Source organism: Peromyscus eremicus, chromosome 16_21 (genome assembly GCF_949786415.1).
Source record: "Peromyscus eremicus chromosome 16_21, PerEre_H2_v1, whole genome shotgun sequence".
Lineage (NCBI taxonomy): Eukaryota > Metazoa > Chordata > Mammalia > Rodentia > Cricetidae > Peromyscus > Peromyscus eremicus.
In genome coordinates, this window is record NC_081432.1 from 2,632,331 (window position 1) to 2,659,721 (window position 27,391).

Consider the following 27,391-nt stretch of genomic DNA (forward strand, 5'->3'; position numbering starts at 1 on the left):
GATGCACACAGGAAGTCGTCAGGGACCGGCAGTTGATTAGTTATCACTGCCCTCAGCATTACCAAGTGTGAGAAAATGGTCACTGGTAGCCGAGCGAGGGTAGACTGGGGTCACGGAGTGGGACACAGAACTTAGTTTGGCTTTGGACCAGTTCTGGTTAGCCCCCAGGGGGAGCGGGACAGACAACAGGGGTCTTCAAATGGCTCTCTGCCATGTGAAGTTAGAGCTGAGGGGCTTGGGCATGAAAGGGGATGAAGAGAGCCCTGCGATCTTAGGTGAACGAACTCTGTGCCTCCATTTGTGAAAGGGTAAAGTGGCCTTTGGTGGCACTTACCTCAGAGAATTAGGATGGGTTAATTGTAGTGAGGCCCTTGGCACATGGGGGATGCCCTATAAATGGTGGCTGATAATCTTCCAGAATGCCTCAAGGCTGCACATCACAGGCTTATCAGTATTGAGGTAAAGCCATGAGGCTGAAATTCCAGTTCAAGTTCCTCCTGTCTTCCTTTATTTGAGACCTTAGGAATCTCCTGTTATAGCTAAATGCCCTTGGATGAAGAACAGTATTTGTCACCTTGTATATTTGTTTTGACTATTAGAGATTCTCGCCTTCAGATGATACCCCAAATGAACTGGGATCCCCAGATTGTTTGCCCTTAATTATATTTAAAAGCCCCCTACCTATATAGATGAACCTAGAATACTAAATTCCCCAAACACTGTGCACTGTCCAGGTCCCCAGACAAATTGAGTAACACTTTAAATCAGCTTTATTATTCATGAGTTTGGGGTTCTTAGAGATAGCAGTGGGTAGAGAGCAACGCCTCATCCCTGTGCCACTTGGGGGGGTTGGTGGGAGGGGCAGAGGGAGTGGAAGGAATCATCAGCTGGAGGGGCCATTGGTTACCTTTCATCATCTACACAACGCCCGCCACATAGTAGGTGCTCAATAAATACTTGCCAGCTACTTGTGGGTAGTGGATCGCAGAGGTTCCCTTTGGGAAACCATAAACAAGAAACATTTTACACCCAATTTGCCGACAGTTCTTGGTTCCGGTCTAGGGATTCTCAAAATCCACTTTGTCCTCTTGTAGCTGCTCTATTTTCCAGGAAGAGCCTGGCATGTGCCATCCGGGCATCCTAAACCCTCTTCCCAGTGCTGTGCATACTCCATGCGGAAGACAAGCAAGCATAATGCTAAATCTGGAGTCTTCCAGACTGCCTGTCACTCCCTTCCCTCCATGCAGCTGCCTAGTTTTGATTCTCTCCACCCGAGTTTAAGGGCACCTCTTGGTGGACTGGAAGACCCCAGGCAACTTGAGGGGATCCGTGTTCTGGGGATGGGGTCAGGCTCGGAGGCGGGATCGGCGCACTGCCGGCGGAGCTGCAGGTTTCCAGGGCCACCCAGTCATGAGGCCAGTCATCCTGTGATGCCCTGGCCCCGCGTCGCCCACGGGAGCCCGCGGAAAACCTGCGGCCGCGCAAGGGAGGGCCTCCGGAGCCTCCGGAGCGGCTCCGGCAGCGCGCATAGGCTGCGCCCCCGCGCGCCCCCAAGTCCACCGACCAAGTGCGAGCTTGCAGACTGGCTCCGCCCCCGCGCGGGCGCGCTCCCGCCGACAGCGTCCGGCAGCGCGGCGCGGCCCCGCCCCCTGACGCGGCGCGTGCGTGCGTACGGGCCTCCAGCATGGGCGGCCCCGCCCCCTCCAGTAGCGTCAGCAGATCCCAGTGGCTTCGCTGGCGGGCCACATCTCCCGGGGCCAGCCCGGCCTGGTCCCGCAGTCCTCGGGCCGCCCCGAGCTCCAGCAGCAGCTGCGCCACCTCCACGGCTCCTTCGCGCGCCGCCAGGAACAGCGGCGTCTGCTCCTGCGGGGCGGAGACCGGAAAGCCCGGGGGCGGTCAGAGTCCCCGCCCACCGGGTGTCAGTCTCCTCCCGCCAGACGCTGGGCCCGCCCCCTTGGAGCTTTCTGGTTTCCCGTGCTTTTGGATTGTTCTGTGGGGAGTCTGCGGCAGGGGCTCACCCTGCTGTCTTGGGCATCTTTATCAGCTCCAGCCTGGAGGAGGGAGCGGGCAGCTCGGGCGTTGTTCACAGCAGCGGCCCAGTGCAGTGCGGTTTTTCCTAGGGTAGCACATGGGAGCCGTTACCCCGCAGTTGGGGGACCAGACTCCTGCGTTCCAGTTTCCCACGGGTTCTGGCCTTGGTGATGGGGGGGAGGGGGAGGGAGAGCTACTTGGGTTCCTCAGAGGCGGGAAGCGTTGCCCTGGCAACCGACAGTCGGCTGCAAGCGATGCCCTGGTGACGTCATCGGCGCGCGGGAGGGACAATGGGTATTGTTCTGGATCGGTGGGACCGGGGTATCCCCATCCCGTTCCCGCCGCCGATACTTCTTCCATCCCGGATTCATGGACTGAGGCAAGATGTGTAGTTGACGGTGAAGGGGAAACTCTCCATACCACAGCACAGGAGGGGTGTCCTCTAGTCTGTCCCTGCTACGCCTGCTCTTTGAACCTCACCTCATTCCCGCTCTGCCCGACATTCCGATAGCACACCGGCTCCAGTCATACCCCTTTTATCTCTGGCTCCCACATCCGCTCGGGCGGCGATCAGTTCTTCAACCAGGTCCTCCACTGCCAGCCTGGCAGCCAGCATCAGAGGTGTAGTCCCGTCCTCTGTGCGTGCATCCACAGCAGTCCGTCTGCTAGCCAGTAAGAGCTGGGGAGGCAGAAAGGGCCTGTGACCCCTGCGTTACCCCGGACTTAGGTCAGGCCCCTCACGCTTTTGTTGTCTGTTTTGGTTTTGAGACAAGGTCTGGGACTCCTAGTGATCTGGCTGCCTCTGTCTCTCCCGTGCTGGGATTAAATGGTAGGCCCTCCAACCCCCTCTCCCGTCGCTGCCCTGCCGCCTTCCTCTTTCAGGTCTTCGGCTCGGTTTCCTCTTTGTCAAACCCTAGAGGAGGCCTCTCCATTTTACTAGCAAGCTTACTCCTCCTTCCTGCAGGGACCCCAGTGAGTGCTGACCTGGCAGACCTCCCGAGCATCAGCGGCCACTGCAGTATGAAGTGGGGTACGCCCTGCCTGGTCAGGCTGGTTGGGGTTGGCTCCAGCCTCAAGGAGGCGGCGGGCAGCAGTTGGCCTAGAGAATCGGGCAGCCAGGTGCAGGGGTGTCTCTCCAGTGCCCACAGTGTGAGTCTGGGGGCGGGCCCCTCTATCCAGCAGTGGTTCCCAGGGTTCAGGATTTCCCAGCCATGGTCCTTGGACGATGGTGGACTCCACTCCTCCACAGAAGACTGCTGACATCAGGCGTGCTACCCCATCTGTGGGTGAGAATGGATACTAGGTCAATGGGAAGAAAACAAGAATAACATGGCTGCTGGGAGAATTTCAGCCAGAAGGCAAGCTCTGCCTTTTTTGGGGGTGGGAGGAGGTTGAGAAAGGGATTGAGACAGGGTCTCACTGTGTAGCTCTGACTGTCCTGGGACTCACTAGACCAGGCTGGTCTTAAACTCACAGAAGTCCACTTGCCTCTACCTCCCAAGTGCTGGGATTAAAGGCGTGATTCACCACTACGCCCAGCTCCTAGTGTCTCATCAGTAACAGGGGCAAGAAGGCTTTAATTCTCAAAGGTTCTCAGGCTTGAACTTGAGTCACACTTGTCTAGAGGTTTGGTTAGACTGCTCCCCACCTCAGCTTGCCAGGAGTTTGACTTTGCATTCCTGACAGACCCCCATGTCGTACTGTTCTGTCCTAGGTCTCTGCTCTGAGAGCCACACTGTTCTAAAGGTTCCAGTTTGGATTCTAATGGGCTTTGCTTCTAAAAGGGTCAGAGGTAGGATTTTGTTTTGTTTTGGTCTAGGTTGGTTGTGTACCAGGTCCACGAGTGTCCATGTCCAGAACCTCCATTTCACACTCTTGAGGAGGGGTCAGCATGGCCACCTGTGGGAGCTCTCCACAGCCGCTGTTCGGTGGCCAGAGCTGGCGCTTGGAGGCTGAGGCCCTTTCTTCAGCCTTGGGGTAAGAGCAAGGAACAGTGAAAGCCACTGGGTTGTCCTCTCACCACCCTCACCACCGCGGCCGGCACCTCTAGGCCATTCCCACCCCAGCCTTTTCGCCTGGTTCACCTCCTCTCCCTCCTCAGGGCCCGAGCACATGGCCACTCCATCCTCATCCACTTCTGCCTCTGGCTTCAGCGCCCTGGGTGGGGTGAGGAGGCAGGGGTTATATGGGCCAATCAGCATCTCCAGCATCCCCAGAAGCCCGCACTTGTGCGGTGGTGTTTCTTAGCACTCTTGACGCCCCCTCCCTGAATCCCAGGCCCTTCTCAGTCTCACCTGAGACCGATGCTGTCCTCGCCTAGTGGGGGCCTCCGTCGGTGGGGCGCCTGCTGTGTCCCAGGCCTTCGAACGAAACCGGGGGGCAGCCACAGGGCCCCATGTTGTCGCCGCTGCCGCCGGCGCCGGATGAGCTGGAGGACAAGGAGAGCTCCTAGGGCAAGGAGAAGCACCCCGGCCACTGTTGAGCACAGTACAGGCCAGGGAAGCTGGCTGGCAGGGGGCCCTGGTAGGAGAGAATCACAAAGGGGGAGCGTTCTTGGTGAGACCGAGCCAGTGGAGTGCCTGCCTCAGTTTCCTCACCTGTCTCATGTAGTTAAGTGTGTTAATGGTAAGATGCTTAGAGGAGAGCCCATGGGATGTGATGTGGCATGTGTGATAGTTACTGTTCCTTTATAAGCTGGACCCCAAGGCTGGTGGTGGGACTATGGCAGAGGTTAGCACAGAGTTCTTAGGGAAATAGGGAGGCCGCTGAATGGATGGCCCAGAGGGAGACTCCTTCCAAAGAAGAGGTGTTAGGGGGACCACGTTCCCCTTAGGCTCTCAGTCTGATCTCTCCCAGAGATGGCATGAGCAAAGGTTGAGGGAAATGGTAGGGGTCACCTACTGGTCCCCGTTTGAGGGTGAGCAGCCAGCAAGGGTCCAGGCAGCAGGGGCTCCAGGGCTCCCACTGCGGCCAGCGCTGCAAGGAAGCGCAGCAGGAGCCCGGAGTCCCAGGGACAGCGGGATGCAGGGTGTTCAGGACCACAGCGGGACAAATCCACTCCCATCACCACCACAAACCTGGAGAAAAGGTACATCGGGACTGTCTAGCCCCTGGTCCCCTTCTCTAGCTCCATTTAAATAACTAACATTTGGTCCTCCCCTCCATCTCCTGCTTACCCAGCACCGAGGGGGTCTGGCTCCTTGCCCAGGGGCTGGGTGTGAGGGGCTTGTCTTTCCCATGAAGAGGAATCCCGAGTTCCGATCAGCTCCTCTTTGGCCCGGGTCCCCGGATAGGGGAACACCATGTTCCTGCCATCACTGTCCTTCCTCACCCAGAGCCCGACCCTCAGAGTCAGGGACAGTACTCGGGCCAGAGCAAGCAGCTGCTGGTCCAGGGCTGAGGGACTCAGCACCACCAGCAGGGCCAGGGAGGGCCCCCACTCTGAGTCCCCATCTTCTGGCCTGCAGTCGCCCCCGTCCCAGCCACATTCAGCGCTGTGGCATCCTTTTTCACAGTGTCCATTGTGGAAGTGATCTTGGCAGTACTGGTCATAGGCTGGGCTGTGGGTAGAGGAGAGGTGGACTCAGGCCTCTCCATGGCCTCTGCCACTGTAGATGCTAAGGGTGGTGGCTGGACACCCTGACGTCTACTGACACAGTCTCCTGAGACCAACCTTTCATCCTGCCCCTCTCCCAGAAAGAGGATCCAAGACCCTTTCTCTTGGGAGTGCTGGTTGCTAGGGGAGGTATTCTATGGCAGAAAGTCTGGGGGAGGGAAGCTGAGGCCTGAGACCTGGGAGTTCTCAGGAGTCCTGACAAAGGCTGCCTGTGCCCCAGAGTGTCAGTCACTCCATTCCTCTGGGTCGGGACCCAGAGTTTTCCTTAGCATGGAAACTCCATGGAGTCCAGTGCTGATCATCCTGTAACTCGGGCATGTGTGTCTCCCCACCTCCACCCCATCCCGCCTCTCGTTCCCGGGCTCCAGGAGGCTCACGTGCAGGTTGGAGGGATTTCACAGTCATAGCCATCAAACAGACATTCCTCAGAGTCGCACTGTGGGTGGCACCGCCCATCCCGGAAAAGAAGCCAGCACTGGGAATGGGAAGGACAGCCCTTCCAGGGGTCTGGGACCCCCAGGGAGCAGTCCCCTCCATCCCAGTCTCCTCCTGGGCCACTGCAGCCAGCATCACAAGCCCCGTCACCACCGAGGCCCTCACACCCATTTGCCCCTGGCCTTTGACACCGAGGCCCTGGAGAGTCAGGAGGGCAGGAGCATTGAAAGCCAGGGTTGCCCAACCCGGGGGTCTCAGAGCAGCTACCATTGTGCAGGCAGGGTGAGGGCGGCCCGCAACCTTGTGGAGCGGGGGGTGTCAGGCAGTCAGGGCCCCCAAAGCCACCAAGGCAGGCACAGAGGGGTGGGGAGCCTGGCTTAGGGGAGGGCAGACAGAGGCCTCCGTGGTGGCAATGATGGATGCCGCAGGAAGGGGCTTTGTGGCTGCAGGTGGGGCCTTCAAAACCCTGTGGCAGAGAAGAGAGAACACAGAAGGACCTTGCATCAGTCTTCCCTGAGGCGAACGGCTGGGGTAACCCTGCACTAGGGCTCTAGACTGTCATGTACGAGAGGGACCTGGGAGAGCACCAAGGCAGTCGTAATGGAGGTTGCAGCTGAGTCCACACAGTTAGTTAGTGGGAATGGGTGAAGTGCGGCTATGCAGCCATGCTCAGTTTCAGGGTCCAAGTCCATGAAGACTAATCGGCTAGTGCTGTCGACCACTTACTGTGTCCTTGGGGACGGGTCATAGGCTCTCCCCTGCCTTCCCAGGGTTAACAGGAGGAAGGTGTTTGCTATGGTGATTGCTGGGTTTGGCCCATGAGTGGTATGTTAGGATAATGAAGGTAGGTATAACTGTTGTCCTAACTGAGCCTTCAGCCAGTTCCTGCCCGGAGCCCCTCACTCACACCTGTCCCCACACACAGAGTTTAAAGAACTTGTCTATAACCATTCAAGGAAGGGCTGGTTTTGTTTCATTTTGTGTTTTGAGATAGTCTGATACAGACCAGACTGACCTCAAAGTCATTGTGTAGCCAGGGATGACCTTGAACTCTCGATCTGCCTGCCTCACCAAGTGCTGCCATCTGATTGTGCCGTTCCCTGTTCCTGAGAACCACGGTGAACTTGGGCCCTCACCAGTTAGTTTTTCTGTCTCCAGCGCTTCCCACTCACCGCCCTGGGGCTCTGTTTCTGGCATTCTTACCTTTCATCTGTGTAGGGAGAAGGGAGATGGGTGTTGCAGCACTTACCTTGGGGCAGTGGCACGTGAAGCCGGGGGCTGGCCCTGCTGTGACTTCACAGGACCCTCCATTGGAGCAGGGCTGGCTCTGGCAGGGGTCTGTCTCCACCTCACACCGCCGGCCTGTGGTGGGGGTGAGATTGGAGATCACACATGGCTTCAGTCACTGCCTCTGTGTTGCCTTGCTCCTGACAGTTGGTTCAACGCATGGTATGTGGGCAAGAGGATGCTGGGGCATCTTCTCTGGGGAGAGGTGTGGAGGCAAAGGGTGAGAACACCAGGCTGTCTTTTGGGAGAGGACTGTCTGGGTTTTCCTGGTCTCGCTGTGCCCCAGAGACCCCAGGCCTCACCTGTGTGTCCGGGCAGACACTGACAATAGAAGGCGTTGGCTAAGGAGTGGCAGGCTGCAGTGCCCGCAGGGTGGCAGGGTCGGTCGAGACACTCATCCACATCCCCCTCACAGCGGAGCCCCACAAAGCCTGGGGGGCAGGCACAGTGGAAGCCTCCAGGCCTGGGGGTGCAGGTTCCGTGGTTGTGGCAGGGCTGAGACCGACAAGCATCCTGTTCTCTGGAGCAGTTCTGTCCTTCATAGCCTGGGGCACACTGGAGACACGGGGGGGGGGGGGGTGGGGAGGGCAGTGGGTGAGCTGAGCTCAAGGAGGACTGCCAGCCTCCTGCCTCAGCAGCCGGACTCCTCGTCCACCACAGCCTGTGTCAGGGTCACCCGACATGCTGCTGTTCAGTGAGAGAGTTTAGCCCTCGGTCCCAAACAGTGTGACACTAAGCGTTGCCTCATTTTTGGTGAAACCTCTTTCCCCTACCACCTGACTCTCCAGCCCCTCTCATGCATTATACATTGATCTGTAAGTGTCTCTTGAATACCTGCTTGTGACGTGTGTGTGTGTGCGCGTGCGTGCGTGCGTGCGTGCGTGTGTGTGTGTGTGTGTGTGTGTAGGTCAGAGGACTCTTCCACCTTTTGTTTGAGACAGGGCCTCTTATTGGCTGGGAACTTTGCCGCTTAGGCCAGGCTAGCTGGCCTGCTAACTCCCCAGGGTCTGCCTCGCATCTCACCATCCACTGTCACTGGGATTACAGGTATGTGCTGCTGAGCCCAGCTTTGTACTTGGGTTTTGGGGATCTGAACTCGGATCTCCAGGCCTGCGAGGCAACTGCTGTCTTGGCTGAGCCAGTTTTTTAAGTAGCGCAGATAAAGGGGAGAGAAGAGCTCATCCCTGTTCTGTGCTGCTTAGTCAACAGAGAGACGGCACTGATTGTGTAAATGCATAACTTTCCACCCTCCTCTTAGCAACTGCAGAGAAGTGTTATCTCCTTTAACCCTCTTTCCACAGATAACAAGACAGTTGGCAGGAAGGCGAAGATACTTTGGAGAGTTGCACGGCCTTGTCAGGTGCGGCGATCACAGCAAGACTGGCTCTGCCCAGAGCCACACTGTGGTTTTGCTCGTGAGGGCAAAGTCCCTAGTTCTATGCTTCTGCCAGATGACATGCCAGGAGGGAGGCTTTGGAGAGTCGGAGAAAATGGACGCACAGAGAATCCAGAGAGCTGTAGGAATGCGTGGAGGGCATTTTGGAAACTTTTGGAGGAGGGAGTTTCATGAGGACGTAGAGTTGAATGGTGAGTGCACAGAGGTTCACTAACCAGGATACATTTTTCTCTTTGTTTTTGAGACAGGGTCGTCCCTAATGTTCATAAGGGTTAGACATGGCGATGCTGGGACACATAACGAAATGGGTAAAGAGTTTGCTTTGTGTAGTGGTTTGAATAAAAATGGCCCCCTATAATAGGGAGTGGCCTTGTTGGAGTAGGTGTGTGCTGTGGGATGGTCTGTATGTCAAATGTGTTGCTGATTGGTCAATAAATAAATCACTGATTGGCCAGTGGCCAGGCAGGAAGTATAGGCGGGACTAACAGAGAGGAGAATTGAGAGAACAGGAAGCTGGGTGAGAGAGACACTGCCAGCCGCCATCAGGACAAGGAAGATGTAAAGTACCGGTAAGCCACAAGCCACGTGGCAAGGTATAGATTTATAGAAATGGATTAATTTAAGCTGTAAGAACAGTTAGCAAGAAGCCTGCCACGGCCATACAGTTTGTAACCAATATAAGTCTCTGTGTTTACTTGGTCGGGTCTGAGCGGCTGTGGGACTGGCGGGTGACAGAGATTTGTCCTGAGGTGGGCCAGGCAGGAAAACTCTAGCTACAGGTGTGGCTTTGTTGGAGGAAGAGCATCACTAGGGGGTGGTCTTTGAGGTCTCAGAAGCTCAAACCAGGCCTGGTGGCTCACTGTCTCTTCCTGCTGCCTGCTGGTCAAGATGTAGAACTCTCAGCTACCTCTCCAGCACCATGGCTGCCTGCATGCTGCAAGGCTCCCCGCCGCCGTGATAAGGAACTAAACCTCTGAAGTGTAAGCCAGCCACAAACAAATGTTTTCCTTTTTAAGGGTTGCCTGGTCATGGTATCTCTTCACAGTGTCTAGTCCCCCAAGAAAGTCCTTTTACCAAGGTCCGCATTTAGACAAAAGATCCCATTCCCTCAGGGGCTTGAAGAAAGTTCCTGCTAGCTAAAAAGGGAGTCATTTTCCTTATCTTTGGCAAGAGGAACTTGTGGCCCTTCCATTAACATGTGACTGTGGTGCCTATTGTCAAGGTCAATGCTAGCTCTGGGCTCCCCCAGTCCCTGCTCACCCGCCCCACCCCAGGTCACAGGCCCCCTTTCTCCAGTTCCCATTTAACCCTGGAAAACCTCCCCTTTGTCCCTTCTCCCTGCTTTCCTGGAAGACAGCTATTGCAGTTTGGAATAAACTTTTCCCTTTTCACTCATGAGATGGCTATTTCTTTACTGCGCCCATTTTCATTCACATAACAATAGAAACCCTAATGAGGACACTAGCATACACATGGTCCTGCATTTGATCCCCACAACTATAAAGTAGGTATGGGGGTGCATAACTACAATCCCAGCACTGACTAGGTAGAGGCAGGAGAGTTTATGGTCATCCAAAACAACATAGTGAGTTTGAGACCAGTCTGGGCTAAAAAAAAAAAAACCCCAAAAAACGAAAAAGAAGAAAGAAAGAATGTAGAAGTGTTGCGGGGTGGGTAGGGTAAGGCACAGGAGAGATGGCTCAGCAGTTAAGAACACAAAGGCAAACAAAACAAACAAAAACAGTTCTTTGCTGGTCGTGGTGGCACACGCCTTTAATCCCAGCACTTGGGAGGCAGAGGCAGACAGATCTCTGTGAGTTCGAGGCCGTCCTCGTCAACAGAGCTAGTTCTAGGACAGCTAGGGTTGTTACACAGAGAAACCCTGTCTTGGGAAGAAAAAAAAAAAGAGCACCGTTGCTCTTCCAGAGACCTGGGTTCAATTCCTAGCCCCCACGTGGTGCTTTACAACTGTCAGCAACTCAGTTCCAGGGGATCTGAATCTATCTTCTGATCTCCGTGGGTACTGGGCGTGCATGTGTGCACATACATACAGGCGAAACACTCATGCACACAACATTTAAAAAACAGTTGTGTTTCCGAGCACAGGATTCAGACTGGCTGTGCTTTAATCCCGGCATTTCCTCTCCTGGAGAGTGGCCTGGACCAGCGAGGAGAAGCCCTCCTCCAGCTCAGAGGAAAACAGGACATCTTCCAGAGGCAGGTGCCTCCAGGTCACCCTGCAGTGGTAGAGTCGGGAAGGGGCTGTTCTAGGCTGAGCAGGAGTGGAGGATGAGGCTCAAAGGCAGAAACAGTTTTGTGATGCTGGAGCAGGGGGTGGGACAGAGCAGATGTGCCTGAGGGACAGGCAGGAAGATATATCCTGCAGGGCTTTGGAAGAAGTTGTCCCTGGGGGTCTTAATGAGGGAGGGACAGGTTAGTCTCTGTTTTAGCAGATCCTCTTGGCAGTGGGGTCAAGACTGAACCAGCAGAAGGACAAATGTGGAGGCAGGGTTGTAAAAAGGTGAAGGGAAAAGACGAGGGGGTGGGATGGCCTGACCTGGTGGGTGTTTGGGTCCTGGCTTCAGTGGAAGAAGAGGACTGGGTAAGCTAGGTTCTCACCAACCCTCCTGTGTTGTCACATCTCTGCTCCTCTAGACCTCTTACCTGGCAGGCATAGCCCTCGGGCTGGGCCACACAGGTGGCCCCGTGCTGGCAAGGCTTGGGCTCACAGGGGTTCACATTATCCTGGCATAACCTGCCTTGGAATCCAGGAGGGCACTGGCAGAAATAGGAGGAGCCCCTGTCTATACAGAGGCCTCCGTTCTGGCACAGGTCAGAGATCTCTATGCCTGGGAAGACAGACAGGAAGGGATGGAGCTAAGCTGGGTGGAAGGGTTCTCGACACCCCCCCTCCCCCGCCACCTGCTCCCCCCCCACAGAGTATTCCCTAAGAGGCTGGGCAGGTGGGATGTTGGCTGTTGGGTTCTATGGGTTCACTCCAGTGGCGCTCTAGCCATGGTAGAGCTGAGTGGCTCCAGGTGAGACATGCTGCTAGTAATTGTGTTACATTGGAGTCTTGCCTGGGCTATTGATGTTAAATATAGTAAGAGTGGAGCTGTGTAAGACTGTCCTGTGTGTTGAACTGTAGAATAAGTTACTCTAGTTTCTCTTGGTTGTTTTGGCTGTGACCCAAGCTGTGTGGCTGCCCTGGGGACTGGGACAAAGGAGGACTCTGCTCCCCAGTCGGTCCTGGGGATGATACCTTGGCTCATGGCAGCCTTCTGGCAGGACAGGGGGAGGTCACAGTGAGGTCCTGTCCATCCCTGGAGGCACAGACACTGGAAGGAGGGTCCACTCTGGAGGCATCGGGCAGTGTGTGGGCAGGGCTTTTGGGCACACAAGTCTACTAGAGTCTGAGGGTTGGAAGAGAATATGAGATAGGAAGGCCAGTGCTCCTGGGACCCAGAGATGAGCAAAAGCTCTCATTTCTAAGATGACGTGCTTGTGGAAGGGCTGAGCCGATGACCCTCTCTGACTTCTCTCTTCCCGTTTCAGTACAGTCTGCAGGGTCAGAAACTCATCCAGCTCACCCCCCAACCCCCAGACTTGGCCTCAGACTTGCTATGTAGCTGAGGCTGGCCTTGAACTCTCGATTCTTCTGCCTCTGTCTCCCAAGTGTGGGGATTACAGGTGTGCACCACCATGCCTGGCTTTCCTTCCTCCTTCGCCTCACACCCCAGTGAGAAGCTAGCCCTAGACATCTGTTTCCCCGTTGTCGCTCACCCGTTAGTCCCCGAGACCCCACTAGCTAGAGCTCTTCAGCCTCTCCCACTTGGCACATCTGGCTTTATTGCACCTCACCTGGCAGCTGCTTCCTGTGTAGCCAGGGTTGCAGAGGCAGCGGGCACCCTGAGGTGTGTCTTGGCAGGTCCCCTTGTTCCTGCAGGGGCTGGACAAGACAGAGATGGTATGTAGGAAGGTCTGGGAGACGGGGAGTGTGTAATGTGGGGTAACAAGTTTGGTTGTGGGGAAATGGTAGGTCAGCTCCTTGGGGGAGGAGCAGCCAGAGTGTGGGGGAGCTGTGGTAGCACAGAGCCCAAGGAGAGGTAGAGAGGAAATAGGGGCTGAGGGTTCCTCTGCTCTTCTTGGGGGTGGGGGCTCACACCATGCTCACCTGTCTGCACAGCTGGGGCCAATCTTCCCCTCACAGCGAAGCCCCTGGAAGCCCGTGGCACAGAGGCAGAAGAAAGTGTCAGGCTTGTTCACACAGGTACCCCCATTGAGGCACGAGGCTGGAGAGAGGAGTCTGTGAGGGGTTGGGTTCCATGCCTGTAACCTGGCCTGTGACCTTGGTCACACCCAGCACAAAAGTTGTCCACCTCTCACCAATACAACTTACTGCTGTCCAGGTAGTTATTTAAAATTGTTTTTACATTTATATGGTGGGGTTATGTACATGTCACAATGGGCATGTGGAGGTAAGGGGACAACTTGAGGGGTCAGTTCACTCCTACCGTGTGGGTCCTGGGGAGTGAACTCCTGTCTTTAGGCTTGGCAGCAAGGGCCTTGACCCTCTGAGCCATATCTCAACCTCTAATCTATTTGTTTAACAGGGTCTCATTGAACAGAACATATAGCCGAAGACGGCCTAGAATTCCTGATTCTCTGCTCCCATCTCCTGAGGGATTACAGGTGAGCACCACCATGCCTTGTGGTGCTGGATGTTGAATCCAAGGCTTTATGGGTGCTAGGCATGCCCTCTACCAACTGCACTATATCCCCAGCCTCCAGTTAAAATTTCAACATCACCCACACGGTGCCCAGCCCCCGCCACCTGCTGTGGTTCACAACCCAGGACAGCACTCACCAGACACACAGTTGTCAATGACGGTTTGGCAGTGGGGACCTGTGTGACTTAGAGGGCAGGTGCAGGAATAACCCTCAGGGCTGGTGCTGCAGGTGCCACCGTTGAGACAGGGCTCTGAGTGACAAGCTGTTACCTCCTCATTACAGGACAGCCCTGAGGGAACAGGTGAGCTCTGAAAAAGTGGGGTTCTCCTCTCTACTGTCTTGCTTTATGCTTTTCATTTCCTTTCTCACCCCTGTCCCATAATCCCTTGTGCCATCCAACCTCTTCCTTCTGCCTCCCAAGCATCACTTGTGTCCCCCCACAGCCCACACTCAGTTCCCCTCGCAGAGCTCAGCGCCGCAGCTTTGACTTGTGGGGCTGTAGGCTGGAGTGTACATGGGATAGGGAGAGACTCACCCATGTAGCCTGGGGGGCAGGTACAGTTGTAGCCAGAGGGCTGGGGGTGGCAGGTCCCCCCATGGGCACAGGGTGTGGAGATGCATCCCCCAAGCTCGGTCTCGCATTCTGGCCCAGTCCAACCGGCATCACACACACATGAGGATCTGATCATAAAGAAAAGGGGAAGGGTCCCTCTCTCTCCCTCCCTTCTCCTTTTTGTCTCTGGGACTCTTGTTTGCCTCCTTTCCATTCTAAGGAACTCTTTTACCCATTATTTTTATGTGTATGGGTATTTTGCCTGCATGTGTATCTGGGCACCATGTGTGTGCCCGGTGCCTGTGGAGGCCAGAAGATGTTGGATCCTCTGAACTGGAGGTGTGATGGTTGTGAGCCACCATCTAGATCCCTGTCCTCTGCAAGAGCAGCCAGTGCTCTTTTTTTTCTTTTTTAAATTAATTTTTAAAAATTTATTTTATGGCTGGGTGGTGGTGGCACACGCCTTTAATCCCAGCACTCGGGAGGCAGAGGCGGGTGGATCTCTGTGAGTTCGAGGCCAGCCTGGTCTTCAAAGCGAGTTCCAGGACAGGCTCCAAAGCTACACAGAGAAACCTTGTCTCGAAAAACCAAAAAAAGAAAAAAAATTTATTTTACATACCAACCACAGTTTCCCCTCCCTCCTCTCCTCCCGTTCCCTCCCCCCCACCTGCTTCCTACCCCCTCTGCTCCCCCATCCACTCCTCAGAAAGAGTAAGGCCTCCCATGGGAGTCAACAAATCACGGCATATCTAGTTGAGGCAGGACCAAGCTCCTCCCCTGCATCAAGGCTGAGCGAGGCATCCCACCAGAGGGAAAAGGTTCCAAAGAGCCAGCTCATGCACCAGGGACAGATCCTGGTCACACTGCTAGGGGCCCCACAAACAGACCAAGCTACACAACTGTCACCCACATGCAGGGGCCCTAGTTCAGTCCCATGCAGGCTCCCTGAAGCCAGTGCTCTTAACCACTGAGCCATTTATCCAAGCTCCACTCCTTTAAAAAAAAAAAAGAAAAAGATTTTAGGTAGCCCAGGCTGGCACCTTCAAATTACTATGTAGCTGTGGATGAGGCACTCTACCAACTGAACACCCTCTCTCTCTCTCTCTCTCTCTCTCTCTCTCTCTCTCTCTCTATATATATATATATATATATATATATATATATATATATATATATATATATATATATATATATCCATATCCTCCCTATTTCTCTCCAGGGTCTCCTGTGGCTCAGGCCAGCCTCAAAGCTGCATGATCCATTTGCCTTGACTTGGATTGCAGTCATGTGATAACCTGGCTAGTTCTGTGTCAGGAAGTGTCCACACAAAGCTGCCCAATAGATACTTACTTAACGAGAGATGAAGCAGCCCTGGTATGTATGCTTTTCTCTCTGCCCTGACCCTCTAGTGCTCCTCTGCTACCTTGATGATGCTCAAACTTTCCCCTCCAGGGACCACTCATCAGCTGTGTCTCCCTTTCTCTTTCCCAAGGAAGCTTGCCATCTCCTTCCTGTTCCCCATCAGGCCGCGTCCCACTGGCCTGCACCCTGCCCCACGCTGTCTTCTTCTGTCCTAGTGGAGGCTGATGGGGAGGAGGGCATGGCGAAGGCTGTTACCTCTGGCAATGGCCATGGTGGCAGGTGCAGTTGTCCTGGGCAGGGACACAGCCAGGACTTCCGTCAGGGCAGAGGCAGTGGGCTCTGTCTTCCTGATCTTGGCATTGCTGGCCAGGTTGGCACAGGTTCGGGGTGCACAGGGGAACTTCACAGAGCTGGCCTGTGTGGGTGGGTGGGAGAGGGAAGTGAGTCTGAGTGGGAAGGAAGCCCCTGTATGTCCCGAAGGGTCAAAGGCCGGTAGGCGTGGCTTTCTCACTCTCCATGCACCTGTCTTTTCTTGGTCTCTGTTGGGACACCAACTGTCTTCCCTACATCCCTGCCCTGTTCCTTCCTGAGCTCTAGGTCTCCTTTAGCTCCCCGAGTGGAGCTCCCCCCTCTCCCCTCCCAGCTTCAGCACAGTGCCTGGCCTTCTGTTTTGACCTGCTCTGTTCTCAAGGCCACTTCCTGCTCAAAGCCTTTTCATTTGCAGTCCGTGTTGGCTCCCAAGGAAAGACACGGGGCTCATAACTGAATGTAGGAGTTGCAAAAATTTCGACAACAGTAAAGTTTTTCTAACATACAATGACTAAAAATTAATTCAAAAATCAAACGCAACACGAGCCTGAGATGCTTGTATCATGCAGCAGCTGCATGCAGCAGCTGCATGCAGCCTTGGTTCTGAACACACAGACCACCCCACTTTCTACTGCATGTGTCCCTACCCACAGTGACGATGACAAAGCCGGCCAGACACATTATCATGTGTCATACACTGTGGTGTTTTTACGGTCCACACGGAGTTTCCCATCTTGTAGTTTATGTCAGTTTAATGATAGGAAACAAAGACTTCATATATTCCTGTTCTCAGTCCTCAGCATGGAGCAGCAGGTTAGTTTATCTGGCTTGTCTTCCACAAACAGCCAGATCCATCTCAGAAGTGTGCAAATTTTCTATTGGTCTTCAGCAAATGGCCAAATTATGTGTATATCAAAGAATTGTTTTAAAGTAAGTGTCTTTATGATTTGTTTTCAGTGCATGCTTGATTGATATACTTACTTTATATACTTTTAGGTTTGAGGTTGAATAAAATTTCTTGAGTGAAAAGGGGTCACAGGTGGACTCAAAGTTTAAGGGCCCGACTGACCTATCGGACCCTCGGCTCTCTCCGTCACTCAGCCGTGGTCAACAGGAAGTGCGCTCACCCTGCATCGGATTGAAAGCTACCTGACGACCAACCGTCAGTCTTGCATCTGTGCCTGCTGTTGTGACATTTACTAAATTAATTAAAATTACTTATTCATTTAGTGTGTGTGTTTATGTGATGTGTGTGTGGTATGTGTGTTTGTATGATGTGTGTGATGTCTGGTGTGTGTGTGAGATATGTATGTATGTGATGTATGAGATGTGTGTGTGTTGGTGTAATGTGTGTGTTGTGTGTGTGTATGTTGTGGTATGGTGTGTGTGTGTGGTGGTATGAGGTGTGTATGTGTGTATGGTGGTATGGTGTGTGTGTGGTGGTATGAGGTGTGTATGTGTGTATGGTGGTATGGTGTGTGTGTGGTGGTATGGTGTGTGTGTGGTGGTATGGTGTGTGTGTGGTGGTATGGTGTGTGTGTGGTGGTATGGTGTGTGTGAGTGTGTGTATGTGTGTGTATGGTGGTGTGTGTGTGCACGCGCGTGTGTGTGTATTTGTGTGCATGGGGTGTGTGTGTATGGTGGTATGGTGTGTGTGTGTGTATGATGGTGTGTGTGTGTGTATCTGTGTGTGTGTGTGTATCTGTGTATGTGTGTGTGTGTATCTGTGTATGTGTGTGTGTGTATGGTGGTATGGTGTGTGTGCTGTGTGTGTGTGTGTATCTGTGTGTGTGTGTGTGTGTGTATCTGTGTGTGTATGGTGGTATGGTGTGTGTGTGTGTGTGTGTGTATGGTGGTATGGTGTGTGTGTGTGTGTGTGTGTGTGTGTGTGTGTGTGTGTTGGCAGGCGTGTGCCTTTGGCACTGCCCAGGTGACACCTGCAGAGTCAGTTCTCCTCGTCACCTTCATGTGGCTCTGAGTTTTGAACTCAGGTTTACAGGTTTACAGTTGGTCACACTGACCTGTTTTCTGTGGTGCTGAGGACTGAACCAGGGACTCATGAACACTTGGCAAGGTCTTTGCCCCGAGTCACACTTCCGGCTCTCACTGTAAGTACCTTTTGCACTGACTAGTTTAAGGGGCGTCCTCTCATTCTGTTTTCACATCCCGAACATCAAACACCCTCCAGTGGGCTCTTCCCCCCTCCAGTGGGCTCTTCCCCCTCCAGTGGGCTCTTCCCCCTCCAGTGGGCCCACACACCTCCAGTGGGCTCACACACCTCCAGTGGGCCCACACATCTCCAGTGGGCCCACACATTTCCAGTGGGCCCACACATCTCCAGTGAGCCCACACATCCTCCAGTGGACCCACACATCTCCAGTGGACCCACACATCTCCAGTGGGCTCACACACCTCCAGTGGGCCCACACATCTCCAGTGGACCCACACATCTCCAGTGGGCTCACACACCCTCCAGTGGGCCCACACACCCTCCAAGTGGGCCCACACACCTCCAGTGGGCCCACACACCCTCCAGTGGGCCCACACACCCTCCACTGGGCCCACACACCCTCCAGCGGGCCCCCACACACCCTCCAGTGGGCCCACACACCCTCCACTGGGCCCACACACCCTCCACTGGGCCCACACACCCTCCAGCGGGCCCCCCCACACCCTCCAGCGGGCCCCCACACACCCTCCAGCGGGCCCCCACACACCCTCCACTGGGCCCACACACCCTCCAGCGGGCCCCCACACACCCTCCACTGGGCCCACACACCCTCCAGCGGGCCCCCACACACCCTCCAGTGGGCCCACACACCCTCCAGTGGGCCCACACACCCTCCACTGGGCCCACACACCCTCCAGCGGGCCCCCACACACCCTCCACTGGGCCCACACACCCTCCACTGGGCCCACACACCCTCCAGTGGGCCCCCACACACCCTCCAGTGGGCCCACACACCTCCAGTGGGCCCACACACCCTCCAGTGGGCCCACACACCTCCAGTGGGCCCACACACCCTCCAGCGGGCCCCCACACACCCTCCAGTGGCCCCCACACACCCTCCCAGTCCTTTCCCTGTCTCCTGACCTGTGAAGCCAGAACGGCAGAGGCAGAAGAAGGCTCCTGGGAGGTCAAGGCAGCTGGCTCCTGTGGGGCAGGGGTCACTCAGGCACTCGTCCACCTCAGTCTCACAGCGTGGCCCTTCAAAGCCTGTGGCATGGGGGAGGGTCAGGGACTGCACCGATGGTCCCCTCCCCAGGTCTGAACCTCAGTTTACCTGGGAGACACTCGCAGTGGAAGGCTCCAGGCCGGTCTTGGCAGTGCCCTCCATTGGCACAGGGGGCACTACCGCACTCATCCATGTCTTCCTCACATCTGGCACCGGTGAATCCTGGCAGGGGAGGGGGTGGGAAGGGACGGTGTTCACGGTCATGCAGGGAGGCGCAGCGTGAACAAAAGTGCGTCTTCTGAGGAGACTCAAGGTGGGTGGGCACGGCAACAGAAGCAATACAGAAAGAGTGGAGCTCAGCGCCTGCTGGCTGTGAGGCTCTGTGCTGTGGGCAAGCTACCCAGCTTCCCTCCCGTTCCCATTTCTTCCTGTGTAGAGTGAGGGAGTAGGAGCAGCAATGGCGCCTGGGCTGGGGGATGGCTCCGAGGTAGAGTGCTTGCCTTAGGCACTCATGCCTGCCTCCCCAGCACTGATAAAGAACCCCTCATGTTACCATGGGAAGGAGACATTCTCTGTGTCCGTGGTGGCCAAAGCCAGCCTTCCACCCGAGGACGTGCAGGGCAGTACACAGAGGACAGGGGCGCCTTGTCAGGACAGAGGCGAGTGTGGGGAGGAAGCAAGGGAGGGTTGGGGGACAAGACGGAAGAGTTTGGGGTGCTGAAAAGGAGTGGGAGAAACAGACTGTTTGGCCAAGAAGGAGGGGCCTTCGAAGGGGTGCTGGCCTCCAGAGGTTCCCTGGGGACCGAGGTTGGCTGGACCGAATCTTCACCCACCAGGAAGGCAGAGGCACAGGAAGCCGTTGAGCAGGTCCTGACAGGCAGCTTGGTTCAGGCAAGGGTCAGAGGCACACTCATTGGTCTCCACTTCGCAGAGCCTCCCTTCCAAGCCTGAGGACACAGACGTGGTGAGAAGTGGGCCCAGCCAGGCTCAGCCAGGGGCCACTGGGCTTTCTGCCCGGGACCCCTGCGCTCTGCAGCAGCCCTGCCTTGGATCGCAGAGTAAAACCCAGTGTGGCCTGCCTGCCTGTGCTGCGCTGATGAGCCCTGAGGCTTAGCTGCTCTGCGGTGTGACTGCTTCCCCCAGGTCTGCAGGCTCAGGGAGCAGGGTGCCTGCAGAGGACCGAGAGGAAGTGCCCTTTGAAGCCCTTTCTGTGTGCCTAGAGGGTGGGGCTCACCTGGTGGGCTGCCCAGCCCGGAGATTCTTGAAGTCCAGTGGGAAAGTGGGCATCTGTCTGGAGGGTGATTCAGCCCTCAGGTGCCATCTAGGCCTCTGTGCCAGGGGAACAGGGATCCTGGCAGGGGTGTGGTGGTGGTGATGGTGGTGGTTGTAGTGGTGTTGGTCAATGTGGTAGTGATGATGGTGATGTGATGGTGGTGGTTGTGGTGTTGTTGTTGATGATTGTGGTGGTTGTAGTATTGTTGATGATGGTGATGGTTGTGGTAATGGTGGTGATGATGGTGTTATTGCTGGTGATGATGGTAATGGTGGTAGTGATGGTGATGATGGTTGTCTCTGTGGTAGAGATGATGGTGATGTGATGGTGGTGGGTGGTTGTGGCAGTGGTGATCGTGATGGTGGTGGTTGTGGTGTTGGTGATGGTGGTGTTGATGATTGTGGTGTTTGTAGTGTTGTTGTTGATGATGGTAACGGTAGTCATGATGGTGGTGGTGGTTTGTGGTGATGGTGGGAGCTGTGGTGGTGATGGTGCTGGTGGTGCTGGTGCTGGAGTAGGAGGATTTGAATAAAGGCACCCCAGAAGCAGAGTTGCTCCCATTTTTACCTTTAAGTTCACCCTAGCCTCAATGGTCTCACAGTCAGCCTTCCGACCTCCCTGTCCCTTCCTCTTTCCCAGGAGCCTTGACACCTCTTGCTACCTGTAACTTGTCCCCTGGATGCGGTTTCTCTACTTCTCTGTGCTTGTCTGTGTGGCCTGAGCCGTGATGCTTGGGTGCTGCTCGGCTTCCAGCAGTGGAGTGGTTAAAACCGTTGCAGCCCAGGGTTTGAATCTTGGCTCTGCTCCTTACTGACAGTGTGACCTTGGACAAGTCTCACTCCACCTCTTTGTGTCCGGTTTTTAAATTTATGAAATGAGGATACAGTGTTCACTGCTCTCTCCTTCCTTCTCGCATGGAGGCAAGAGCGCGGGCGGCCCTGTGGGTAAGAGTGTGGGCAGCCCCGCGGGTGAGAGTGTGGGCAGCCCCGCGTGTGAGAGTGTGGGCAGCCCCGCGGGTAAGAATGTGGGCAGCCCCGCGTGTGAGAGTGTGGGCAGCCCCGCGGGTAAGAGTGTGGGCAGCCCCGCGTGTGAGAGTGTGGGCAGCCCCGCGTGTGAGAGTGTGGGCAGCCCCGCGTGTGAGAGTGTGGGCAGCCCCGCGGGTGAGAGTGTGGGCAGCCCCGAGGGTAAGAGTGTGGGCAGCCCCGCGGGTGGGCGAGAGTGTGGGCAGCCCCGCGGGCGGGAGTGTGGGCAGCCCTGCAGGCGAGAGTTCGGGCAGCCCCGCGTGTGAGAGTGTGGGCAGCCCTGCAGGCGAGAGTTCGGGCAGCCCCGCGTGTGAGAGTGTGGGCAGCCCCGCGTGTGAGAGTGTGGGCAGCCCTGCAGGCGAGAGTTCGGGCAGCCCCGCGTGTGAGAGTGTGGGCAGCCCCGCGTGTGAGAGTGTGGGCAGCCCCGCGTGTGAGAGTGTGGGCAGCCCCGCGTGTGAGGCGTGTGAGAGTGTGGGCAGCCCCGTGGGTAAGAGTTCGGGCAGCCCCGCGTGTGAGAGTGTGGGCAGCCCCGCGTGTGAGAGTGTGGGCAGCCCCGTGGGTAAGAGTGTGGGCAGCCCTGCGCGTGGGCGGGAGTTTGGGCAGCCGTGCCGCAGTCCTTTCCCATTGCACACCCCCCCCCCCCACCGTCCATGTGGAATTTCAAGGGCTGACACTTCATCTCTCCCTGGGAGAGTGTGTAATTAAGGGGGACGTTCTGGGCTGGTATGAACAAAGCGGCAAATGTACTGTCATTCTGTCTTTTTCTGTCTGGGCCACTGTGTACAGTGGATCAGGATGTACGCTCTGTGATGATCCTGGAGTGGGTGGAGTACCCTGCCCCTGGATTATGCAGTGCGCGGCCTCAAGACAGGGCAGCCCCCCTTCTCCTAGGGGCCACGGGTACCCCAGCTTTAGCTGGGAAAAACTGAGGCCAGTCACTCTGGCAATTCCCCCTGGGTCTGAAGTCAGTTCTCCGTCTCTCCCACCTGCGGCCCCACCCGGCTAGCTGTACCTGGTGGGCAGATGCAGTGGAAGGTGGCAAGTAGGTCCAGGCAGGTGCTGCCTGGGCGGCAGGGCTGGGACAGGCACTCATTGTGGTCAGCCTCGCAGCGGGAGCCCGTGTAGCCAGGTGGGCAGAGGCAGTTGAAGGAGCCGGGGGTGTTGAAGCAGGAGCCGCCGTGTTCGCAGGGACTGGGTCCTTGATGGGCTGGGAGGAGAGAAGAGCTGAGAGTCCACAGAGGCCAGGGCTGGAAGGACAAGGAGGCTAGAGTCTCGGGAAGGCGTGGGGGCTGTCTGTGGAGACGGGACTGACCAGGGAAGGGGGCTGTGTATTTATAACGGAGGACGAAGGGACAACCTGAGGGGTTTGGAGGGCTGAGCACTGGGAGAAGGGTTGACCACGTCCAGACTCACTCACAGAAAGTCAGCGTTTTGTGTATGTGTGTGTGTGTGTGTGTGTGGTATGCATTTGTGTGTCTATGTGTTTGCACGTGTGTGAGCATACACGTATGGCTGAGCCCAAATGTGTGTGAATACAAAGGTGCAAGGTTGATGTTGGGAATCCTTCTCGGCTGTTCCCCTACCCACTTCTTACTGAAGCAGGGTCTCTATATCAGATCCAGACATTGTAGGTGTGGCTAATCTGTCTAGTCAGTTTGTTCTGGGGAGTGCCTGTCTTTGCCTTCTGAGGCTGGAAGTATAGAGGGCCATCACGCCCACCTGGCACCTGCCACCTGTTGGCTTCTGGGGATCTGAACTCCAGTCCTCACACCTGTGTGGCAAGGGCTTTAACCATAGGACCAGCTGGCCAGCCCCACCTGCTGTTCTCCTGAACCCCAGGATGGCCTGGAACTCAGTATGTAGTTGAGGCTCCCTCCTGCTTCGACCCCCCTGGATTCTGGGATTACAGGCATGTGGGCTTACGTGGCACTAAATCATGCCTGGTTCAATTTTTCGATTTGCTAAACCGTCTGCTCTGTCCTCTGTTGAGAACGGAGGCCGGGCTGGCCTCCGAGGGGCTCTGCTGGGGAATCCTCACCCATTTGACACTCATCCAGATCCTGGTGGCAGGTGGGTCCCGAGTACCCAGGCTGGCATAAGCAGAGGACCGAGCCTGTCAGAGGGTTGGTGCTGCACTGGGCGTTCCCATGGCATGGCTGGCTCAGACACATGTCTTCCAGGTGGCACAGGAGGCCTGTGGGAGACCGAGGGGCAAGGCTCTTGCAGGCTGCTTGGGACTCCCTGTTGCCCCCCCCCCCCAGGAGCTTTCTTGCCCTCCATGCCCCACCCCACCCCTACATCCCCTGCCTGCACCTGTGCGTCCAGGTGGGCAGAGGCAGGAAAAAGAGCCCACGCGGTCAATGCAGGTGGATCCTGGGGCACAGGTGGCAGCCGCACAGTCGTCCAAGTTCTCGTCACAGCCTGGGCCTCCCCAGCCACTCACACACACACAGTGAAAGCCACCAGCTGAGTTCTGGCAGGTGCCACCATTTCTGCAGCGAGGGGGACCCTGGGCTTCACATTCGTCTATGTCTTCAGAGCAGTCCCAGCCTGCAGGGGGTGTAGAGAGGGGACAAGGGCTGGCCTCGGTGAGGATGGAGGCCAGGGGCAGGCCTTGCTGCTGCCATGAACTGGCTTTGAACAACTCACCCTTCCAGGTCTTTGGGCAGAGGCAGGTGTAGGTGCCCAGCCCATCCAGGCAGGTGGCCCCGTTCTGACACTGGTGCCTGACACAGTCATCTGGATTCATCTCACAGTTCAGACCCGTGAAACCTGACAGGATCATGGGGTCAGCCACGGAGCCCACCCAGGAGAGAGGACCCTCCCTGCTCAGAGAGAGGGGTGTAGGAGAGCTGCCAGGAGACTCTACCTGGGGGACAGAGGCAGAGATGAAAGGTGGCGTCTCCCTCCGGCACCAGCTGGCAGGTCCCTCCGTTGAGACAGCTTCCAGGAGGGCAGGGTCCTTTCCTGAGCTTGCACTGTGGGCCCTCCTGCCCCACAGGGCAGAGACACTGGAAGGAACCCAAGGTGTTATGGCAGGAAGTGCCCTTAGGGCAGGGTCCCGGCTCCAGGAAGCACTCATTGACGTCATGTTCACAGGTGTGACCCTCGAAGCCAGGTGGACAGCGACACTGGATCTGGGGGTATGTGGCCAGGCACACGCCGCCATTGGCACAGGGGTTGGCTGAGCAGAAGTCCCGGAGCTGACACTGCTCACCTGCAGCAGGGCACAGGGGTGGAGTGCGTGGGATGTTATGCAGCTTAGCCGGCTCAGCATTCTGTGTGCACAGCTCAGCCTTCCTTTCCTGTCTCTCCCGTTATCCTCACACCCTCTTTGCCCTGGTGCTCCATGCCCTGCCTTAGCTTTGCTGTGCGTCAGGAGGGTTGTAATTAGACTGTTCGTATCTTCTGCTTTGGAAAGTAGCTAACAGTGGAGTTTTACACATTGGTGTACCTGGGAACTTGGGTTCCCTGCAGTGACCTTCTTGGGGGGGGGGCGTGAAAAACCTCAGTGGCACCCTGCTGGGTCACTTTGCCTCTCTGAGTGGATTTCTTGTCGTTGTTATTTAGTTTTTGGTTTTCTTCAAGGCAAGGACCCACATCGACACGAATCTGAAGACGACGTCGAACTTCTCTCCCTCTTTTTTTGACAAAGGGTCTCTCTAGACAGTCCTGGCTGTCCTGCAACTTGCTATATAGACCAGGCTGGACTCAAACTCAGAGAGATCCTCCTGCCTTTGCCTTCTGAGTGTAGGCATTAAAGGTGTGCACCACCACATCTGCTCTGATTTTGAACTTCTGATCCTCCTGCCTCTCCTTCCTGAGTATGGGTGTGCGTGTGTGCCACGACAGCTGGAGTACACACCACCGCATCGAGCCCAGCCCTCCATCCACGCAGCAGGCCAGGCAAGCACGTTAGCAAATGAGCTGCTATCTCCAGCCCTGCGGATCCCAGGGGCTGAGCTCCGGCTGTCAGGGTTGGCAGCAGGTGCTACCCACGGAGCCATGGTCCAGCTGTCCCCAGTTCCTTTTCCTTTTTTCACTTTACATATTTTTTTCACATGTATGGGTGTTTTGCGTGTATGTATGTTTGTATATCTGTATGTCTGTGTACCACGTGTGTGTCTGATACCCGTAGAGGCCAGAAGAAGATGTGTCTGTGCGATAGTTTCTAGGTTGGGTTAAGTGGGGTGGGAAGACCTACTCTAAAAGTGGGCGGCACCATTCCCTGGATTGGGGGTTCTGGACTGCATGAGAAGAAGGAAGCAAGCTGAGCACCGTGTTCATCTCCATCTGTGGGCTGGTTAGTTTTGTCTCCCAACTTGTCACAGCCTAGAGTCACCTGAGAAGAAAGCCTCAATGGAGGAATTGCCTAGATCAGGTTGGCCCATGGGCGTGTCTGTTGGGGATCGTCTTGATTGTTAATGGGTGTAGGACGGCTCAGCCCAGCGTGGGCAGCATCATTCCCTAGGTGAGTCCTGAACTACATAAGACAGGAGAAAGCTAGATGAGAGCAAGCCAGCAAGGATGGTCTTATTCTCGCTGCCTGCCATGGTGGATGCTGTGATTGGCAGCTTTGGGTTCCTGACTTGACTTCTTAGTAATGGCCGGGCACTTGGAAATGTAAGGCGCACAGACCCTTCCCTCCCCTGTGCTGCTTTGTGTCAGGGTGTTTATCACAGCAACAGAAATGAAACAGGAGCACCCTGCTTCCAGCCTGTTCCCACCACCGTGACTCCCCCACTGTGAGGCAGTGGAACCGTCAGACCGTGAGCCAGCACAAACCCTTCCGGGAGCTGGGTCTGGTGTTTGTCACAGCCTCAGGAAGACTGATGAACACATGCCTCCTTAGGTGCTTACCTGTCCACCCAGGCTCACAGGCACACTGTGGGCGGCCAGAGGCCTGGACGTAGCAATGGCCCCCGTTGGAACAGAAAGAAGGTGAACAGACGTCTTCCAGATGGATTTGGCATCGCTCTCCGGTGAAGCCGGAGGGGCAGGTGCAGGAGAAGCTGGGGGCCAGTGGAGAAGCGGGGCTCGGGGAGCTTGGGGGTGTGGGAAGCAGGGTTTGGCAGCTCCCGCCATTCTTGCAGAGTTGGGAATCCCAGCAGGGGTCAGGAAACTGGCAAGTCTCACCCAGAAATCCAGGGGCACACCTGGGGTGGAGGGACGTTTCAGGCCAGTGGCCCCTCTTCCGTCGTCTCTCCCTCCTCCCCAGTCTTCTCTTTTTTCTCATTCCTCACCCCGCTTTTCTGCTCTCCCTCCTCTCTCTCCCCAGCTCCCACTCCCACACTCACTGGCAGGTTCCTTGTCCCCGAGATAGTCTCAGGCAGGTGCCTCCGTTGGCACAGGGTTGCAGAGAACCTCCACACAGAAGCTCTGGGGAAGAGACAGGAGGAGAGGGAGCCCAAGGACCCGTGACTGCTCTCTCCTCCACTCCGGTGCTCCTTAGAGGCCAGTGACCCGCAGCCCCATGCGGCCCAGGTGCATGCTGCTGTATGATACCCTCTCCCTCACACCCCATCCGGGTCTCCACATGGTCCCTTGGTCTCTTCCATTCAGGACTTCTGTTATTACTCCAGCCCCCTTCCTGTTTATTCTCTAGTCTCCCAAGCTCAGCCCAGCTCCATCCCCCGGAAGCGGGACAACTGGGATTAGGAGGGAGCCAAGGGCGCTTCTGGGAGGTGAATGGCTGAGACGCCTAAGGGATTTCCTTCAGGAAAGGCCAGCAACGAGCCCCTGCGGATGGGGACAGCTGGACAGAAAGGGACCTGGTGGGCCCTTCTGTGTCTCTCTCTCCTGCTCCTCACTCCTCTCTTCCCTGTAGCAGGCAGTCAACTTATTCTCCTGTCTGTCCCACACCAAGAGCCCTCTGCCTCTTACCCCAGGGCCAGCTGGCTTCTCCCTGGGGTGGGTACCCTCCTTCCCATTCCTCAGCAGCCCCTGGGGTAGTCATCATTCCCTGTAGATCGTTCCCACAGAATCTCCTTCTTCCAGTGTCCCTTCAGAGCCTGGGGCTTGGCCCTCTTCCTTGACCTCACCAAGCATCTCCCCAAGTGAGTTATGTCCCCACCCCTTCACCTCTGGCATGCCTCACCTCTGGTCAGGATGACTGGGAAACTGGGCAGCAGCAGCAGCAGCAGCAGCAGCAGCAGCAGCAGCAGCAGGGACCGGGGCTGCATTCCAGAGCGCCTGCCCCT

General features: G+C 56.1%; 1 protein-coding gene and 1 long non-coding RNA gene across 2 annotated transcripts; one reads left to right on the plus strand and one right to left on the minus strand.

Moving 5' to 3' along the window:
- Positions 1-1,175: 1,175 nt before the first annotated feature.
- Notch4 (notch receptor 4) lies at positions 1,176-27,373 on the minus strand. Its single transcript, XM_059281373.1, has 31 exons — positions 27,305-27,373; positions 27,002-27,007; positions 26,489-26,568; positions 26,052-26,347; positions 24,061-24,408; positions 23,841-23,963; positions 23,505-23,741; positions 23,230-23,385; positions 22,204-22,398; positions 19,730-19,843; positions 19,005-19,118; positions 18,815-18,937; positions 15,667-15,826; positions 14,032-14,177; positions 13,633-13,785; positions 12,940-13,057; positions 12,627-12,714; positions 12,028-12,178; positions 11,430-11,614; positions 7,672-7,924; positions 7,332-7,444; positions 6,025-6,548; positions 5,208-5,591; positions 4,933-5,108; positions 4,326-4,551; positions 4,107-4,188; positions 3,864-4,002; positions 3,016-3,311; positions 2,563-2,710; positions 2,019-2,116; positions 1,176-1,863 (listed from the first exon to the last, which is right to left on the minus strand). Exons 1-31 carry the CDS (start codon positions 27,371-27,373, stop codon positions 1,252-1,254), a joined length of 5,913 nt encoding a protein of 1,970 aa, XP_059137356.1. The 3' UTR covers positions 1,176-1,251.
- On the plus strand, positions 8,257-16,949 carry LOC131926084 (uncharacterized). The gene is made up of 4 exons (XR_009383439.1): positions 8,257-8,956; positions 13,036-13,174; positions 13,379-13,457; positions 16,717-16,949. It is a non-coding gene; the product is annotated as an uncharacterized LOC131926084 (long non-coding RNA).
- Positions 27,374-27,391: the final 18 nt, after the last annotated feature.

Excerpts from the sequence above, each read along its gene's own strand:
- Notch4 (XM_059281373.1), bottom strand. The coding sequence starts at position 27,373 with ATGCAGCCCCGGTCCCTGCTGCTGCTGCTGCTGCTGCTGCTGCTGCTG. Across the intron at positions 13,058-13,632 it reads CATTGACAACTGTGTGTCTG|CCTCGTGCCTCAATGGGGGT; the intron begins GTGAGTGCTGTC and ends TCCTCTCTCCAG. Across the intron at positions 2,711-3,015 it reads ATGCTCGGGAGGTCTGCCAG|CTCTTACTGGCTAGCAGACG; the intron begins GTCAGCACTCAC and ends CTGCCTCCCCAG.